General features: G+C 59.2%; 1 protein-coding gene and 1 long non-coding RNA gene across 5 annotated transcripts; one reads left to right on the top strand and one right to left on the bottom strand.

Annotated features, from left to right (window-relative positions):
• Nucleotides 1-1,613: 1,613 nt before the first annotated feature.
• Nucleotides 1,614-8,364, bottom strand: TUBB6 (tubulin beta 6 class V). Its single transcript, XM_072949318.1, has 4 exons — nt 8,228-8,364; nt 7,857-7,965; nt 6,360-6,470; nt 1,614-2,928 (listed from the first exon to the last, which is right to left on the bottom strand). Exons 1-4 carry the CDS (start codon nt 8,282-8,284, stop codon nt 1,865-1,867), a joined length of 1,341 nt encoding a protein of 446 aa, XP_072805419.1. The 5' UTR covers nt 8,285-8,364; the 3' UTR covers nt 1,614-1,864.
• Nucleotides 8,365-8,485: 121 nt separating this feature from the next.
• Nucleotides 8,486-18,557, top strand: LOC107034474 (uncharacterized). Of its 4 annotated transcripts, XR_012063944.1 has the most exons (6): nt 8,486-9,363; nt 9,732-10,723; nt 13,573-13,692; nt 14,894-15,111; nt 15,562-15,868; nt 16,183-18,557. It is a non-coding gene; the product is annotated as an uncharacterized lncRNA (long non-coding RNA). The 4 variants fall into 4 exon arrangements; XR_012063945.1 differs by having other exon boundaries at nt 10,161-10,723; nt 15,562-18,557; XR_012063943.1 differs by having other exon boundaries at nt 15,562-18,557.
• Nucleotides 18,558-18,657: the final 100 nt, after the last annotated feature.

The raw sequence follows: 18,657 nt of genomic DNA, 5'->3' as shown, positions 1-18,657 counted from the left end.
GCCTTGGTCCCTCTGCATGGTCTGGAAGCCGGTCTGTGACTGTCGTGGGCTGTCCAGGCCGCCCAGGATGGCAGAGCAGGGCCTTGCCCTGAGCTGGGGAGTCTGCCCCCCTGCATGTCCCAGAGGTCCAGGCCAAGGTCCACGTCGTGAGCTCGCTGGTCCCGTTGGGGGAGTTGTGTGTGCCAGGCTGCAGAGACGCAGGGTCCACACGCTGCAGACCTCGGTCAGAACTGCCACCTGAGGAGGCACAGGGAAACTCAGGGAAGCTCCAGACGCTGCCTTTTGAACTTGGAGGCGCTGAACATTGCTGCATTTTCTGCACTTTCTCAGCAGCCTCCTTTAGTGTTACTCCAGCTTGCCTTGTGTGTTCCTGATGCAGGTAAGTGTTGTGGGCCCGTGACTGTCAGACTTAAGGTGCAGCACGGGGCAGTGTCCCTGCAGGAGCCGACCAGTGGGCAGCAGGCGGCCCGGGCAGGCCCCTCCGTCCTGGGAGCCCGGGGCTGCAGGAGCCCTGTGTCCCCGCCTCCCTTCCTCAGAGCATGCAGTGGCGGGTCGGTCAGCGAAGCCCGTGGGTGAGGGTGACTTACTCCCTCTCTGTGGGAAGGGTGCCAGCCTGCGGGTCCCAGCGGAGCCCCCAGGGTTGGGCCAGATGTGAGTCGGGCCTGTCTTGGCAGAACTGACAGCTGTGCGGGACTGCGGGCCAGGAGGTGACCCACGGCCCCCCGCACAGGGAAGGCCTGCATGGCCAGCGGCCTACAGCCCAGAGCGCGAGCGTGTCAGGGCCTGACTAGCCTGACCCATCTGCTCCAAGGTCAGGCAGACCTCGTCCGTGTCCAGCTTAGACGGGGTGGCAGGATTCTTCTGCATAGTCTGACAACCATTCAGGTTTCTGCAAGAACAGAATCTGTTCCCACCTCAGTTCAAGCTATGCTGCGTGTTCAGTGGTTCACTCTGGGGCGCTGTGGGGCGGGGGTTCAGCTCAGCAGATCTTTGGTGTCCCCACGAGGGGGTGGAGAGGTGAGCGGAGGGTCTAGCACTGGCGTTAAAGTGCCTCCACCTGGAGTGACTCCTCGCCTGTTACCTGGGAAAGAGCCCTTCCCCACCTCCCCCTAGAAGGAAGCCGGTAGCCCCCAGGGCCGCCCCCGCCCAGCATCTTGGGCTGGAAGGTCATTTTCTGAGCTCCGGTGAATGTCAGCTGGATCTCAGCAGGGCTGTCAGGGAAGGCTGGGCAGACCAGCCAGGGCTGGAGGCAGGGAAGTGAAAGATTCTGCGGGGGTGCGAGTGCTGGCTGCAACTGGGGACGCGGCTTTATCTGTGGGTGTGCTACTGTCCCGCCAGAGGGCCTGGCCACTGTTAAAGACCCTCAGGCCAGCCCTCCCCCGCACCGAGCGTGCTGCAGGGACAGCCCTCCTGACGGGGGGACCATGGGGAAGCAGAGGCTAGAGGAGACAAAGGCAGTGCAGGGTTTTATTAGGAGGGTGGTTTCCAAGTGCGGGGCCGCACATTGTGGGGCAGTGCCTCACAGCGCCCGGTGTCCCCACAGCATGAACACACACTGTTTCTAACTCCCCCTGATTCTCAACCCTGGTTGAACACTTAACAGAAGGTGAAGCTTTATTTCTCCAGCCCTTTATTTATGGCCCGTGCATTCTTTCAAGCCCTCAGGTGGAGATCTCTGGTCTGACGTCGTTGGGTAGGGCCGCCGGTCCCTGCATTCTGGTGTCCTTTATCCCGGGTGGCTGGCAGGGCAGTCCCGCTGCCTTCCCGAGGGGCCTGGACCCATGTACTCAGACCAGGGCTCCGCTCGGCCACCGGAGCTGGAGGGAGGACGTCTGGGCCCGGGGTGGTGGCGGCAGGGACCACACTACTCGTCGACCTCCTCGTCCTCGTCCTCAAAGGCCTCCTCGCCCTCGTCAGCCGTGGCGTCCTGGTACTGCTGGTACTCGGACACCAGGTCGTTCATGTTGCTCTCGGCCTCGGTGAACTCCATCTCGTCCATGCCCTCTCCTGTGAACCAGTGCAGGAAGGCCTTGCGCCGGAACATGGCCGTGAACTGCTCCGAGATGCGCTTGAACAGCTCCTGGATGGCCGTGCTGTTGCCGATGAAGGTGGCCGACATCTTGAGCCCGCGGGGCGGGATGTCGCACACGGCCGTCTTCACGTTGTTGGGGATCCACTCCACGAAGTAGCTGCTGTTCTTGTTCTGCACGTTCAGCATCTGCTCGTCCACCTCCTTCATGGACATGCGGCCCCGGAAGATGGCGGCCACGGTCAGGTAGCGGCCATGGCGCGGGTCGCAGGCGGCCATCATGTTCTTGGCGTCGAACATCTGCTGGGTGAGCTCGGGCACCGTGAGCGCGCGGTACTGCTGGCTGCCCCGGGCGGTGAGCGGCGCGAAGCCGGGCATGAAGAAGTGCAGGCGCGGGAAGGGCACCATGTTCACGGCCAGCTTGCGCAGGTCGGCGTTGAGCTGGCCCGGGAAGCGCAGGGAGGTGGTGACGCCGCTCATGGTGGCCGACACCAGGTGGTTGAGGTCCCCGTAGGTGGGCGTGGTCAGCTTGAGGGTGCGGAAGCAGATGTCGTACAGCGCCTCATTGTCGATGCAGTAGGTCTCGTCCGTGTTCTCCACCAGCTGGTGCACGGAGAGGGTGGCGTTGTAGGGCTCGACCACGGTGTCCGACACCTTGGGCGAGGGCATCACGCTGAAGGTGTTCATGATGCGGTCGGGGTACTCCTCCCGGATCTTGCTGATGAGGAGGGTCCCCATCCCCGACCCCGTGCCGCCCCCCAGCGAGTGGGTCAGCTGGAAGCCCTGCAGGCAGTCACAGTGCTCGCACTCCTTCCGCACCACGTCCAGGACGGCGTCCACCAGCTCGGCGCCCTCCGTGTAGTGGCCCTTGGCCCAGTTGTTCCCGGCACCGGTCTGTCCTGGGACAGAGGAAGAGCAGACACTGTTCAGACAGGGCTACGGAGGGAACTGTGCGACGGAGAAGATTGGATAACGAGGAAATCAGGTAACAGGCTGAGGCTGAGCGACAGTGGGGCCGACGGCCCCAGCAGCTCTGCCGGGAGCGCTGAGAGAAGTGAAGTCCATCAGTGTTGAGATGGACATACGTTTGGACCTGGCAATTTTCCTTTCCTTTTTTTTTGAGGGGGAAGGTAATTAGGTTTATTAGGTTAATCAAAGTAAATGATGCAGAAATCTATTTGGTAATAAATTATAAAGACAAGTCATTGCTGAATGGAATGTGCAGCTAAAATGCTAAGCTGTTGAGGAAGCAAGGGAGGTTTTGAAAAGAAGAATCATGTATTCTTAAAAAATTAAAAAATAAATCTATCGGCTCCCTTATCAGATTCTCCCTGCTTATCCAACGAAACAGACCATTATGGTCCCACTGCTGGAGGTGGAGTGGGCAGGAGATTTGGCCATGTCAGGTGGACACACGAGACAAGCAGAGCAGAGGTGCCAAGACCGTCTTGTCGGGCTGGCCCCATACCGTGCGGACCTCTCCCCGCTGATTCCAAGCTGGTGGCCACAATTCACCACCCACGCATCTCTGCTGTGGGTGGGCAGGTCAGTACCTGTCGCTGTGCACCGATGGGGACCCTGAGCTGGGGGCTGCCCCTTGAGACCCTCCCAGCACAACATCAGGAGAAAGCTGCTGGGGGGCGGGGCCTGCTCACAGACACCCCTGGACTCGGCAGTTACCCCAGGGGCGGCCTCACACCAGAGGAAGGAGTCAGCTCAGATTTCTTTGGCTCTCCATAGCACTGATCAGCGCTGAGCACTGTTGTGTAAGGTGCAAGTCTGGAAAACAAGGAAAACAACCCAAGTTCTGTGACCCTTCAGTGAGTTTAAGATGACTGTGAGTGATCCGTACCTCATGCCGGGGGCGCCCCGTCTGAAGTATCCAGGGGAGTCCCACCGATCAGTAAGGATGCCAGCAGCCTTTGGGGGGGTGCACGGGGTAAACCCAGCTCACAGGGAGGGAGATGAAAATGGCCTACGTGGGGCTTACTCCTCAGAAGGCAAATGCAAACGCAAACAAGGAGCTTCCACTTCACCCCATAAAACTGACAGCTCAGAAAGCTCGGGACACCGTGCTGACAAGGGCCCGGGGTGAGGCCCCTCCACACGGAGCTGCCCAGGGCACAAGGAACCTGTGGAGGACAGTTTAGCCTCCTCGATCTGAATGGGTCCCCCAGACTTAGTAGCAGCTCTACCCGAAACGTGCAGAAACTCACAGAGAAAGGGGGACAACTCAAATGTCTAGTAACAAGAATGCGTTGTATCAGACAGATGCTGCAAAGGAAGGCAGCCTCCATCAACCTCAGGGCCGCAATGGAAAGGCTCCAGGGTACTCTGCAGACGGGAAGACCCGAGGACCACAAGGTGCGTGGAGCTGGCTGTGTGTGCGTGACAGTGTAACTCTGCGTGTGGAGCCCAGGTGCCCCTGAAGGGATGCAGAGAACCTGCAGGGCTGAGCCGTGAAGTAGAGCACGTTTTCACCGCACACACTCTTGTTCCTCTCGAGCCCTGGACCACACCCGGGGTTGCCCCTCGGCCCTGGAGGTGGGCGAGGGGTTCCGTCTCTTTGTCTAGAAACACAGATTCCCTTTCTTCCCGCTGGACTGGCCGCCCTCTCTGATGAGGTTCAAAAACGATCACCGTCCTTCTTAGACCCCCATTCAGTCCCCACCACCTCCCACCCAAGCAGCAGGCGTCAGCCTCCCGCTGGAGCCCGGAGCCCAGGGTAGAGCTGTTGCAGCTTTACAACTGTCACAAAGGGCCTAGGGATGGCTTCACTACACAGCTGGAAACCAACAACTGGCAGCCAGCGGCACCCCTCTGCTTGTAAGTGCAGACCCTGCCTCGACCCTGCCTCCCGCCAGCCCACTGTCCACTTGGCTTCCTCAGCGTATACAGCGTGATCAGCCACAAAGTTTTCTCGGCTCTCGGCAATAGGGGGAAGCTGTTGACTTCTGAAAATATTTTGCCACTGTCTCATAGCAACAGACGTTCCCAGTGAAATATTGGGGGTCAGGAGTTGAACATCTGCAGCTGCATCCCTGACTGTGCCTCCTTCTTTGAATTTAGTTCAGGATCAAGAAACCTTAGCTGTCCTCCCAGATCGAACCCTCAGGGGAAGAAATGAAGCAGAATTCCACATGGAATTCATGCATGGAGTAGGGGAGATGGGCCTGGACTTCAAATGGGTGGGGGTCCTCCCTTCCACAGACTGCAAAGCGGAAATGTGATAAAAGCAGCATGCGAGACCCTAGTCCTGGTCTGTTTGAAATATCAATGGTGCCAAAAACCCTTGAACAAATCATCAGAAGCATGGCTGTGCCATTGGTAGTGTGGGTCGTCACGGTGATGGGGAAAGGGATGATGCCTGCAGGCCTCGTAAACTTTGTGGACGTGTGCTCTGCTGAATCACCTTATAGCAGGTCGTTGCCTGATTCCAATACAGGGGACTTCATTACGGTACCAACAGAATCTCCCAGGAGTCTGTCTCCTCTTAAACGCTTTGAAGTAAACTTGACTTCTAAAAGCCACGCCTACCAGGTGAGGGAGGCTGGTCACACTAACAGTGCCGCTTAATTTAATTTACTGTAATTTTCTTTAGGAGTTTGCAGAGAGACTGGCACTGCTATCATTTTTAAGGTGGAAGACAGGGGAAGGAAGATTTGCCCAAATCCAATAAAACTAAACCCATGGTACCAGCCTTTGGAAAGAAAGCAGAACAAGGGTCTATAGGTGATGGGAAACTACAGGTACTACAGGTGTGACAGACTGAAGTCAAACGATAAGCAACAGGAACCAAGGACAAATGACTATTATTATCACCATGTTATGATAGTTTATGAGGGGAGAAAACAATTAATGTCTGAAATTTTTTCAACTCAACTACCACTAGTAAGCATTGCATTTAGAAAATCAAAGGCTGACTTTCCCAAAGAAAAAGTCAGCCTAAAAGAGCCTGCCTGCGACAAGGCTGGGGACCACGAGTTTCCACCCTAAGCTTTTCTATGCCACATGGTGTTTTTAATCTTACACATAAAATAGCCTGATGTTTAAAACATAAAAGAGGTTGCAAATATTAACTACAATATATAAAAATAGGTAAAAAAACAAGCTGCTTCTGTACAGCACAGGGAGCTGTTGTCAATATCTTGTAATAACCCTTAATGAGAAAATACGAAAATGAATATGCATATATATATGCATGACTGGGACACTGTGCTGTACACCAGAAATTGACACATTGTAACTGAACTTCAATTTTAAAAAATAATAAATTTTAAACAATAATAATAAAAGAGGGGAAGAAGAAAGCAGGAAAGACGGAACCTACCAAAAATGAAGTTGTCAGGCCGGAAGAGCTGCCCGAAAGGCCCGGACCGCACGCTGTCCATGGTGCCCGGCTCCAAGTCCACCAGGGCGGCCCTGGGCACGTATTTCTGAGCTGGAAGAGAACAAAGCCCTCACGCTCTGGTTCCTAGAGCAGCACACCTCCCCAGACCGAGTCCCACCAGCACAGCTGCCTGGGACGGGCAAAGCGGGGTTTCTTCACAAGGAACCTGCTTGCTTAGAATCGCAGGATCTTAGCCCCGGGGGGAGGGGAGCCCCAGAGAACACAGCCCACCCTTGAGTCCTGCAGACAAGGAAAGCAGCCCAGGCACCGGAAGCTCCGGGAGAGGGCAGGATGAGGCATGAGGGCCCTCGACTTCCTGCCTCCTGTGTTTTTCCTGTTCTTTCCCGTGGGCATTTGGACTTTATTTGCTCCATGGAAACAAACGGAATCTATTGCGGCGAACTGCCGCGTTGTCGGGGCACTCTGGCGCCATGCCCCCTCACACACACGTGAGCCCACCAGTGAGTCTGGCACCTGTTCCACCCGCGCCCATGCTGTTGCCGGGACTCTACGGCTCACGGACGAGTGTGGCTGCGCAAACTTTCCTCCCCGAGCCCAGGTCCACCCAGGAGGAAACCTCCCAGCGAGGGTGGGTCATTGCACGTGGGAGCTGCCCTACAGCTCGTCCTGCAGTGCACACACCCAGGCTGAAGGATGGATGTCCCCACGCCCGGCCTGATGGGTAACAGCAAGTGCCAGGTATAGTGGAATTTTTTCAGTGCCATCCGGGAACCTCAGCGTCCACGTCCTGCTGTTCGAGACCTTTTGTCACAGCTGCTCAGGGACTAAAATGCACTTCTGTATCCTGCTCTCCCCAGCTGCTACGTGGACAAGCAGCAGCGACTCCAAAAAACAGTATCTCCGGGGACACACGTCGTGTGTGCGGAGGGGCAGCACCTGCCACTCTCTGGGTGGTCTTTAAAAAGTCTGTTTTTTGTTGTTTTGTGAAGAGAATATATGGCTTTTATAGTAAAACTTGCTGCAGAAATAAATTACACATGTAACCACAATATACATGTAGCTACCCGGGGCCGGGTGGGGGGTGCTGTTCTCAATCGGATAAACCACAGCCTGGAATCTTCACTGACTCCACCAGAAATGACCCAGGACCGCCTGCAGCTGCAGCTGCCAGGGGCTGTAAGGTCTTTCTGGGGGTCTACAAAGGGCCAGAAAAGCCGTTCGAGGGTGTTTTTCACATTTTTAGCGAAGAATCCTCATTAAGGAGTACATTGTAAGCGGGAAGACAGAGCCGTACACCCCCCACGAGGTTGATTTCCCAGCACTACAGGGGTCTGAACCCCGGAGAGCAAGGCTGTTTGAAATGAGCCGACGGCGGATTTCCCGCCCCAGGGGGAGCGAGGGAGGAGCCGGGCACCACCCGGGCGGGGCTGGCCCGGCTCCGGGAGGGGAAGGGAGCGGTCGCGCCGCGCCACTCACACGATGACTCATTGTAGTAGACGTTGATCCTCTCCAGCTGGAGCGCCGAGTCGCCCACGTAGCCTCCGGCCGGGTCGATGCCGTGTTCGTCGCTGATCACTTCCCAAAACTTGCAGAGGGCGGGGCGGGGAGCAGACGGTCAGCCCCCGGGCCCGGGCGCCCGCAGCTCCCCCAGGACCGGCCCGGCGGGCGGGGCGCGGGGAGCGGCCGCCGAATTCCACGCGCGCCTGGGCGGCCGCCCCCGCGCGGTGGAGACCAGAGGCGGGGCTGGGGTCCCGCGGTGTCAGCCGCGCCGGTCTCGCGCTGCCCGCGGCCCGAGGGCAGGGGCGGGCCACCCACCCGCAGGGAAGCCCGGCCCGGCCCGCGCTCACCTTGGTGCCAATCTGGTTCCCGCATTGGCCCGCCTGGATGTGCACGATCTCCCTCATGGCGCGCGCTCGGACCGCAGGGCGACTGCGGGCCCCGCAGCTCCGGGCTCTTGACCCTGCGCACGGCGCCCCTCCCCGGCCCTCCCCCGGCCGCCCGGGCCAATGGCCGCGGTCCGCCCGCCCCCGGGCGCGCCCCCTCCGCCCCCGCCGTCCGTGCGCCTCCCCCTGCCCCTCCCCGCTCCCCTCACCGCCCCCCGGGCCTCTCTCTCCAGGCACCTCGCCGCCTGCGGATGCCTGGCTCCCTAACCCCTGGCTGTTCTCCCGATGCCGCCTCGACGCTGCGAGGGAGTGGACGGACCCCCCTCGGGGGCCGGGCCGGGAAAGAGCCGGTCCCTGGAGCGCCCATTCGAGCGGGCCCGGGCGCAGACGCAGCTGGTGGGCGGCCGGCGGCCGGAAGGACTAGCGCCTCTCCCCGGCTTGCCGCCCACCGGGGTGGGGGGAGGGAGACCGGGGACCCCTCGGCCTCGGGTTCACGCCCAGCGGGTAGAGGGGCTGCGGGACACGGGAGTGGCGTCTTTCGGGGTGAGTCTGACCCTTGTCCCCCAACCCCGCCGCGGGCGCGCGTTCCTGTGTCCCCCCGTCCTGCCTCTACCGGTACCATTCCGCTCTGTCGACCCGAACCGTCTGTGGTGGAGTCTGGTCAAAGGGAACACACGACCGGACCAGAAAACCAACACACACGCCCTGCACGGGCGTCTACGCAGCCGCCCCAGCCCGAGTCACTGAGGAAGGCGCCGCGGCCCGGGAGGGCGCAGGGGTGGGCTCTCGGCCCCGGTGCCGTCACGTCCCGTGCGCGTGCGGCCGGGGACTCCTTTTTGCTGTCGCGGGGGGGGTGTGGACGCGGACGTCCTGTGTGCGGGTAAGTACAGGGCCGGGGGAGTGAGTCCGCAGGAAGGAAGCGTTGGTCGTACGGGGCTGGGCTGCCTTCTCTCTCCGAGGGGATTCCCGGCGGAGTGAGCTCAGCCCTCGCGGGCCCGCAGGCCGTTCTGCTGTGTGACCCCAGGCTCTGCATTCCTAACATAACGCGGGGCGCGCCGGGCTCGCCCATCGCCGAGTTTCCCCGACGGCCCCTCCAGCAGGTAAACAGCCCTCACTCGGTAGCCGCCTGCGTCAGGCCCCCTGGGCTCTGGGCCCCCACTCTCCCTGCTCAGTCGGCCTCACTCCCCGCAGGGCCGGTTTGCCCCACGCAGCCCGGGCCCCTGCTGCCCGCCCCCCCCGGGCGAGCTCCACCCGGACGCCCGGGGCTCCCTCCAGGGCCCCCGGGTGGCAGCCCCGGCCGGCCAGCTCGCTCGCTGGAGTGCTTCTGCGCAGCAGGTGTCCCCGTGTGCCGGGCGGCAAGGCAGAGCCACCTCTGGGTGGGAGTCAGTTCCTCCGGGAGCAGCAGCCCCCTTCTGGGCGGTCCTGTGGAATGACCACCGCGCAGTGAGTCGGGGTGACTTGATTTCAGGTCCTCCTCCGTTTCCGGTGAGCTCTGTGTCCCCGCACGTCCTCTGCGCTTCAGTTTGCAAGTCTCTGAAATGGAAGGGTTGTCCTGGCGGACATGAGTGTGTGTGTCCTCCCCAGAACACTTCCATGAAGGAGACTGAAACCAGGGGCTGCCCGCCCCCCCCCCCAAGTGGACGTGCCTGCCGATGAGGAAGCAGCTGTTCTGTGACTCACAGTTTCCTTTTAGATACTCGAAAACTCGGGGAAAATCCTAACGTGTGTGTGGTTGGAAAGAGGTGGAAAGCTTAGAAACATTCTTTCTTGGAGTTTTTCAAACATTCCCAATTTCAGGGCTTAATTTCTTTCAACTGGATCCCTGCCCCCTGCCCCCCGCCCTGCACTGCTGCCACTTGGCCTTCCTGTAGGGCCTCACATCTCTGCTTACACGCAGGACGCCTGGGGAAGCAGGTGACCTGGCTGAGGCCCTGCCCATTCCCGTCCATCACGAACCAAGATGACCCAGTCTCCCGCTTCCCTCGTCCCATCGGCTCACCTTACTTGTTCAACTTAATGACTGACTGCAAGGAAATGCTCCCTTTATCTGAGGGCTGGTGTGGCGTCTGGGGCAGGGAGCTGGGGAGTGGAGGGCCTGTGGTTCCTGGCAGAGACGTTGCTCGGCGCTGGCCACTCAGTCAGGCCAGCCCCTAAGGAGTTTAAAGAAGACGGTCCTATTGGCAGCTTCAGGACTTTGCTGAAACAGCCACCTCTTCAGAGCTAGTCCTTCGGCAGAATTTGAGTCCAAGGTCTTTGCTGGAGCCAGAGAGTAGGTGTCAGTGTGGCCCCGGGGTCACCCGGAATGGAGTGGATGGGGGAAGCTGACTTATACTTGAGTTTCTGATGGACACTCCCTGGTGACCACCCCAACCTGCCATCCACACCACGAGGAGGGAGCGTGGGTGACGAGGGCTTTTTGCTGGATGCTTTTGTACAGAATCTGCATGACAACCCTCCCAGGTAGGTGTCACTGCAGCTGGGGCGGGGGCAGTGAGCGGCCCACCACGAGCAGGGCTGAAGACGTAGCATCGCCAGTCGAGCTTGCAGAACCCTTGGAGTGTGCGTTCTGCCCTCCTACCTCCACAACTCACCTTCCTGTCTGGAGAGCCAGTTCCAATGTAGGGTTCTCTGACTCCTTGGGATTTGCATCAGGGGTGGTGGAGGCAGAGGGCTGGCCTCTTTCCTTGCCTGACCCACCCTGGGAAGCATCTCCCGTGCACACCCAGCCCACATGGCTGTCCCTGGGCCACATCCCTGTCATGGTCACTAGGTTCAGGGCTGCTCGGGCAGGGAGTCCTGAGGTCCTAGGGTGCAGGCAGTGCCGTGCACCCCGGGTGGGCATGTCCCAGGCCCTGCAGGGACGGGTGCAGCCCAGGACCAGGTCTGGGTGGCGACAGAGTTCTAGGTCCTCGAGTCCTGTCTGTTCCCACAGTCCCTCGCCCCCTCCTCTGTGCTCCGTGGTCACCACTTGGAGTAAGGTTTCTGGGGACTGCCCCGGTCTGGACACGGTATTGAAAAGCACCTCCAACCCAGGGGACAGGGGCTCAGTCCTCCCCGCGTGTGTCTGAAGTGCACGGCGACAGAGGAGTTAGGTGCTTTTATGTGATGTGACTCTTGGTGAAAGGAGGGTGGTTCTTGGGGAGGGCGCGGCTACGCACCTGTGCCCTGCGCGGGGAGGGGCAGGTGCTGGGACTGGTTGTGGCTCTCCCGTCGCCAAGGTGAGTGGGCTCTGGCCACCACCCGGGATGAGCAGCTCCAAGCTGACTCTTGGGTTAGGATTCCCTGATGCCTGGCACCTTCAGCAAAGCAATTTGGAATCTGCCTTGCAGATTCGTTATTCTGCTTAAAGACAGGCCAGCTCAGCACTTCCGAGGGCAGCAGGCACCTCTGGTTTTACTTTAAGATGCAAGGGCCTGCTTTCTCAGCAACGAAGGTGGCCCCAAGTGAGGGCCTCTGAGGGGCTGCCTTCCTAGATGTGCGAGTCCAGAGGGGCAAGGCCTTCTATTCCTGTGTAAATCTAATTACAGGAGATCTGGGAAACTCAGCGAGTTCAGAATAAAGCCACAAAGATTGTTCAGGAAAAAAAAATGAGAGTAGAAGAGAACCATGAAGGAGACGCACTGGCCCTGGTCGGACCCGGAGGGGAGCTGTCACTGTCATCGCTCGCATGCATTTGGAGAACAACTGGGGGATGACGTCTAACTGGTGTTATTTTAAGTGTGGTGATGACGTGTAGGGGTCCAGGCAGCCTGCTTTCACGCGCTTCATAGAAGAAATGGGTGTGTGTGCTCAGAAAGGAAGAAATGCAGCCACATGGTCACAAAGCCGCATCCAGACCAGGGTGTGGCTGTGTGTTTTGCTGTGATACCATTCTTTAAGCTTGCCTGTACGTTTGGAAACTTTGCAAATGGAACAGTGATGGTGGATGAACTGAAAGATTTAGCCCAGAGAGTAGGGGACACAGCCAGCCAGCAGTAGTCTCTGGGTTTTGTAGGTAAAAATCTTCGGCCAAGAGTGTGGTGATTGCCCTCTGACCCGGGACAGAGAAGGTCGGAGAGGCAGCGGCCAGGACGCCATCTCCCAAGGGCTTCCAAAGGCTGGAGGTCTTCAAAACAGGGCAAGTTTATCCACAGGAGCCAAGTGCAAACCCTGTTCCTTCCAGAAGTCCAGGCTCTGGGGACATGATGGTCACTGGGAAGCAGGGGACACAGTTCCTTGAGATCTAACCCACCAGCTTGAGCTGTGTGTCTGTCGTGTGCCAGCCCTGTGCTGGCTGGGACACGGCCAACTGCTTGGCTGTCTAACTAGGTTGAATAAGTAACAGCAAAGAACTGAGGAGATGGCCCCCTCCCTTGCAGCCCCGGCCACCCCCTCCATTTCTGAGTTGAGCTCATTCAGACAGTGGTAACGGTCAGGTGACAGGCATGCCTCCCCTCACCCCACCTCGGCCACTTTTGTGCGGAGTTGGGAACAAAAATGTAAACCCTGTTTCCTGTGTCTTTCCTAGACAAGGGTCAGACAGGTGGGGGACGTGTGACCATGAAGCAGTGCTGTGTTTGTGGAATTGTAACTCCCTGGATAGCCAGGCGGTGGTGGAGGGGGGGCTGCAGCCTGTTTTGTTGGACTGGAAAGTGAACTGAAACGCTGATGTGATCCTTAAGCCCACCTCCTGGAAGTCTGGGTTCAGATAAAATCAGTCTGCCTGTTGGGCAGTGGGTGAGTGGGACCAGAGGGCCTCTAAATTCTCTCCCAGCTCTCACGTTCCGTGACTGGTCAACGTCCATAAGAGGAAACCCAGCTCACCTGAAGTGCAGCCGGATTGTGCCATGTCATGTTCTTTGTTTGTTTGTTTTGGGTGGGGAGGGGGTAACTAGGTTTGTTTCTGTATTTAATGCTGGGGACTGAACCCAGGGCCTCATGCGTGCTAAGCACATGCTCTACAACTGGGCCATACGTCCCCCTCCCCGGCCCCTCATCTTGAACACAAGAGGCAAGAGGTGCAGGACGGGGGCAGAGACAGCAGCCAGCCAGGACTGTGGAGGGGACACAAGCTGGGTGGGGTGGGGTGGGGCTGCCCGGCGAGCTGGACTGGAGGGTCCCGTCAGGGCCACGGCAGAGGGGTGGGGGGCGAGGCGGGCCTTCAGCAGGGTTTTTTTAGTTGAAGTGTAGTTGGTTTACAATGTTGTGTTAATTTCTGGTGTGCAGCACAGTGGTTCAGTTATATACATACATACCTTTTCATATTCTTTTTCATTACAGGCTGTTGTTATTTTATATTTTTAAAAGTAGTCTTTGTGTTATTTTTCCAGTAAAAACTGAAGGGCGAGTTTCACGAGATGAAAAGCTCTGGAGGTCTGTACGCAACACTGCGAATGAACCTAACGTCACTGAACTGGACGGTTAAAAACGGCCACGATGCTGCGTTCTAGGTGCCGAGCTTTTTACTGCAGTGTAAACTTTTTTGGTAGGAGAGAAATAGATGAGCTTCAGGGAAGTTCTAAAAGACTAAAAAGTATCAAAGGACGAACTCCCACCCCAGACGCCGCCGATTACTTAGTGGCACTTGGACCTGTTGCTCCCCAGTCTTCTCGGAGGCCAGCCTGAGGAAGGGAAGGAGGGAGGGGCTCTCCCGTCGGCTCTGCCCAGAGCAGCCCTCGCACGAGACTGTCCCCACGGCTCCGTTTGCAAAGTGTTCTCTGCCCCGTCTCCAAGACTCCTGCAGTGTCCTCTCCTGGGAACACTGGGGCACAGAACTCGCCTGCTAAGGAAGGTGGGGAGCCTGGAGGTCAGAGGGGGAGGCTTCAATTCGGCTCTGCCACCCAGGACCTGCGTCTGTAACTGCAGCCTTACAGGCCACCGGGCAGGTTGTGTGGGTCTGTCAAGAGTCCCTTCCCAAGGGGTCTGGCACAGCAGGCACTGCACACCCCATAAACTCCTGTGGAGTTTGGCTGGGACCCCATAAGCGCCCCTCTCCGTCCCGGGTGCTAGAAGACAGCCTTGCTCGCTTGGTTGAGACCACTGGGCTATGAAAAAATTAGGTTACACTAAGCAGAGGAGAAACTGATCTAAGTGGTTATGTGATTTGGAAGGTAGATTTGTGTGTGTGTGTATGATGGAGAAATACATACTCAGCTGCCTTTTATTTAAAATCAAGTGTTGACCTCGTTGACAGAAGAAACAGTTACATCTTTTAGTGGACAGGAGGGGAAAGGGAAGACGACACAGAGGGGGCAGGCAGAGCTCCGAGCACAGGGAAGACAGCTCGCACCTCAGACCCCGGCCTAGCTCGGTCCATCTCACGGACTCCCCCACCCCCGCTCCGGCAAGAGACCCTCAGGCCACCTCCTCACCTCCCCCAGCACTCGGAGCCTGCCTGCCCCTCCCCTGCGCGTCTCTAGAGCCTTCGGACCTGGTCTGCTTTTTCCAGCCCTCCTTACCGCCCCCGGCTGGTGTGCGAGCAGAAGCTGATGGGAAAGGCATTTACAGCTGTGCTTCTGCAACTAAAAGCTCTGATGGGAATGTTCAGGGTTTGTTTGCTGCTTAAGCCTGTGGCTTGGATTAAATTAAGTTGATCTGTGCTACCCCCACCTGCAGCTGGGGTTATCTGATGTGCCCTTTTTCTGGTCCCAGATTCTGGCTGGACGTCACAGCGGCGTGTCAGAGCTGAACTTCCATCTGCCCCCTGACACCCCCGTCTGTCTCAACCGCATCACCAGGCCCTTGTCCAGTGCGCTGCATTGAGGACGCTTGCCTCCTGGGCTAGACTGTAAACTCCCCCGCTTAGAGACCTGACCACCTGCGTGTTGCCCACAGCCCTCAGCACATGCATTCACACACAACTGCACTTAGTAAGTGACTGTGAAAGAAAAAAATAGAAAAGGGCAAGTTCGCAGCATCCAAGGACTTTCCTCTTCTACAAGGAGGACCCAGAATGTTTATTTTAAAATTTAATAATGCCTCCCTCAACAAAAAGGCTTCCACCAGAGTTTGCTCAGAATTAAATATAAATTCAGGCGATGCTTTTAAAAGAGAAGAGCTCACAACTGATTATGATCAGCCAGGTATTTGCCCGAGTCCTTTCCTAGTGGCTCCGGCTGGTCCCGCTGAGCTCAGGATATCCATCTGGTCTGCGGCCTGGCTGCTCTGTGCAGGGCGGGGACGTGCAGGGCGGGAGGGGAGGCGTCCAGCCGCCCTGCCTCCTCTGAGGCTCTGAGGCGGACCGCGCCGTCTCAGCTGACAGGCTTGCTCTGAGGGCACCTGGGATGCGGTAGGTGCAGATTCTTACTGTTTCTCCGCAGGAAACCCTGGCCATTCGGAGATCAAATGCCGTTCAGGCGAGCACACCGCGCAGCTGCCTCAGCTGTCCCGGGAATGCTGCGGCGGCCGCACCCTCAGTCCCCAGCTGGCCCGGGATTCAGAAAGCATCTCTCCCGCCCATCCCCACAGCTCATCCTGCTTTCCTGCTAAGGACCCCGTGAGCGGCTCCCAGACGTCCGCCACGTGGCTCACGCATGCACTCCCGGAGGCGTGAGCGGGTCCACTGCGGTTACCCACCGCCCTACCCGAGGCAGGTGCCCTCCGGGTCTTCCCAGGCCAGGAAGCCAGGTAAACCGCCCTGGGCCACGCACCGAGACTCCAGCGTCTTCAACTGTTTAAACTTCATTTTATTGTGGTGAGAACACGTCTCCTGGTTCTCAGGTGTGCCCTGGGTAACTGCTGGCTCCAGGTGCAGCCAGGAGATCTCCGGGGTGTACAGAAACCGTAACCCCCCGCTGCCCGGACCCGGCTCCCTGAGCTGGAGGCAGGCCGTGGGCTGTGGGGCTGTTGAGATGCATGTGCGTCAGACCTGTTCCCGCCCAGGTAGGACTGGTTGGAAACTGATCAACAGGGAGAACCGTTTTGTCTGGTGTTCATTCCAGGGAGAGCTGGGGGGCCACGAGCCTTTTCTCGCCGGTGAGGCCCCCCGCACCCCCCACCATGCATCCTCGCTGGACGGGAGCCTCTGCCCAGGGCCCTCGCCGAGGCCGCCATCTCCACCCTCTCGTCTGGCTCCTGCTCAAGAGAACAGCTGGGGAGGTGGCACCTCGAGGCCCACGACTATTTTTACGTGGCCATCTGTCCCCGACCAGGCCTGGCTGGCAGCGACAGGCCCAAGGAATCCCGCAGCAGGTGGGAGACACCCGGACAGCTGAGGATGCACGGCCCGGCCCCAAGTGCTGTTCTGGGGAGGCTGGAAATGTGGTGTGAGGACAGGGAGGAGACGCGGGTGCCGTACCGCGGCAGCTCGGGGCGATGGGTGCCTGGCCGCCTCCCATCTCTGTGCAGCAGCGGCCAGCCCCGCCTGCTCTGTCTGAGTCTGGGTGACGAGTCAGATGCTCCAGCCAGCTGTGGGCCTCGCCGCCACAGGGGAGGGGGTGCAGCAAGTGCTCTGCTGAGGACACACACGCAGATAGAGCCGGGATCCCTGCTGCCCACCTGACTGAGAACCTCCGGGACAAAGTCCGGCGCCTTTGTAGAAACTAAGATCATCATAGAGGGAACCTGCATCCCCAGAGAGGAGGGCGGCAGGAAGGAGAGGGAGTGCATCCAAAGTCTTTGCACACGATTTATCCATCACACTGCAGCTGGGGCAGGAGGCACGGGGCCCCAAGTGGGAAGGACAGCAGTGAGCACGCAGGGCCCAGCCTCCTGGGGACAGCCACAGCCTCCCAGGCCTCGGGCGGGAAGGGAGGCGGCCCCGTCGTCCCCAGGAGTTGGCGTGCCCACCTCATTCCTGTGTGGGAAGGTGCTGCCCCATGGTGGGGAGGGGCGGGGAGAGAGAGACAGAGACTTAGAGACAGAGACTGAAAGAGAGAGGGAGAGACAGACAGACAGAGACAGAGAGAGAACTCTCTCCTTTGAGGATCCTTATCCAGCAAAGCCTTCAGAGATGCCCTTGACATGGGCCTGGGGCAGCCGGGCAGCAGACGTCTGGGACTGGAATTCTGAATTCCTGGGCCAGCCCGTTTCAGTCCCCGTTTCACAGCTGAAGGACAGGAGGCTGTCCCCAGCCGGGCGGTTTTAACAGTCTGAGTCTGTGTCTTTGGCCGGGAGGTAATAGCTGTGAACATATTTCAACCCAAGGCCCCTAGTTTGCGCCAGGCCTGTCCCCTGAGTCCGCGGTGGACAAGGGGTGTGGGGCCACCTTGTGTGCACCTCTGCTGGGGTAAGAAGCATGGGGGTGCCCACAGACGTGGGGGCACAGACACCGAGCTACAGGGACGGCCCCCTTTTTTCAGAACTGTGATTCTAGAGATCAGTAAATAGCCCACCGAGGGCAACACAGAGAGACCCTGGGCCCTGGAAAGGGGCGCAGGCACCGAGCGGACCCTCTGGGGACCAGCTCCTGGTGAGCAGGGTCTGGTAGGCAGACGACGCGCTGAGTCAGGGCTGCAGCTGAGTCCACGGGCTCCAGCACTTCGGTGAAAATGCCTTTTTTGGAAGCCAGGCAGTCACTTTCCAGGACTCCCGAGTCCCTGGGAAGTGACGCAGCCCACGGTCAGCGAGAGAAAGGTGCCGGGAAGCCGCCTCGCCTGCCGCGGGCAGCCGGACTCTCCCTCCGCCCCCTCCCTGGCCCGCCCGGGAGCAGCTCCTTGTATGGGAAACGTTTACACAGGAGGCCCCTGCGGGGCTGCCGTCACCGGCTCTGTGAACCTCCCGCAGAGCAGAGAGGCGGGCGAGGGGGCATTCTCCGATGCCTGTTTTGCTGTGTTTGCAGGAGAGGCTGTGTTCTGGGGGCTGTGGCTGCAAACCCTCTGCTTTTGCCCTCCTGCCTGTGGCCTCGGCTCCCGCCCCGCAGCTCCCCGTTGAAGGGCAGAGTGGGGGTCAGGCCAGAAGGGGCCCCGGGCTGTGGTCGGTCATGGGCAGGATAGGATGAGCAGGGCCCGGGGACTAATGACTGCAGAGGCAGGAACCACGCAGGCGCTTTGGGCTTCTGGGACCACCTGAGGGGTCTTCCCGTGTCCTGCGCTGTTGGCCCGGATGCAGCGGGAAGCGGCAGGCCTCCTGGGCAGTGTCTCTTTGTAGGAAAAGCACACATTGTGCCCCTAGTCTAGCGTCAGCATCCCCATTTCCTTGTGGGGAGCTGCCTCCACCCAGGCCGCATGGTTGGTGCTTACTCTCCCTGCCCGTCTTGTGGCCACCGTTACTTTGTGTGGGCACCATGGGGCATCCGCAGCCCCGGGACTTCCCGCTGGGGCTGGGCTGACATCTGCTTCTTGGGGAGGAGGCCTCCCCGAAGACAGTGCCTCTCAGAGGGGAGCAGGACCGAGAGATGGGTCCCAGTCCCACGGCGCCTGCCCACAGCCCCGCGCCCTCCCGGCATCATTCGCAGCCTGGGGTCCCGCCCCACGGTA

The sequence above is a fragment of the Vicugna pacos genome, chromosome 24 (genome assembly GCF_048564905.1).
Source record: "Vicugna pacos chromosome 24, VicPac4, whole genome shotgun sequence".
In the NCBI taxonomy this organism is placed as follows: domain Eukaryota; kingdom Metazoa; phylum Chordata; class Mammalia; order Artiodactyla; family Camelidae; genus Vicugna; species Vicugna pacos.
This window is presented reverse-complemented; position numbering and strand designations above follow the sequence as displayed.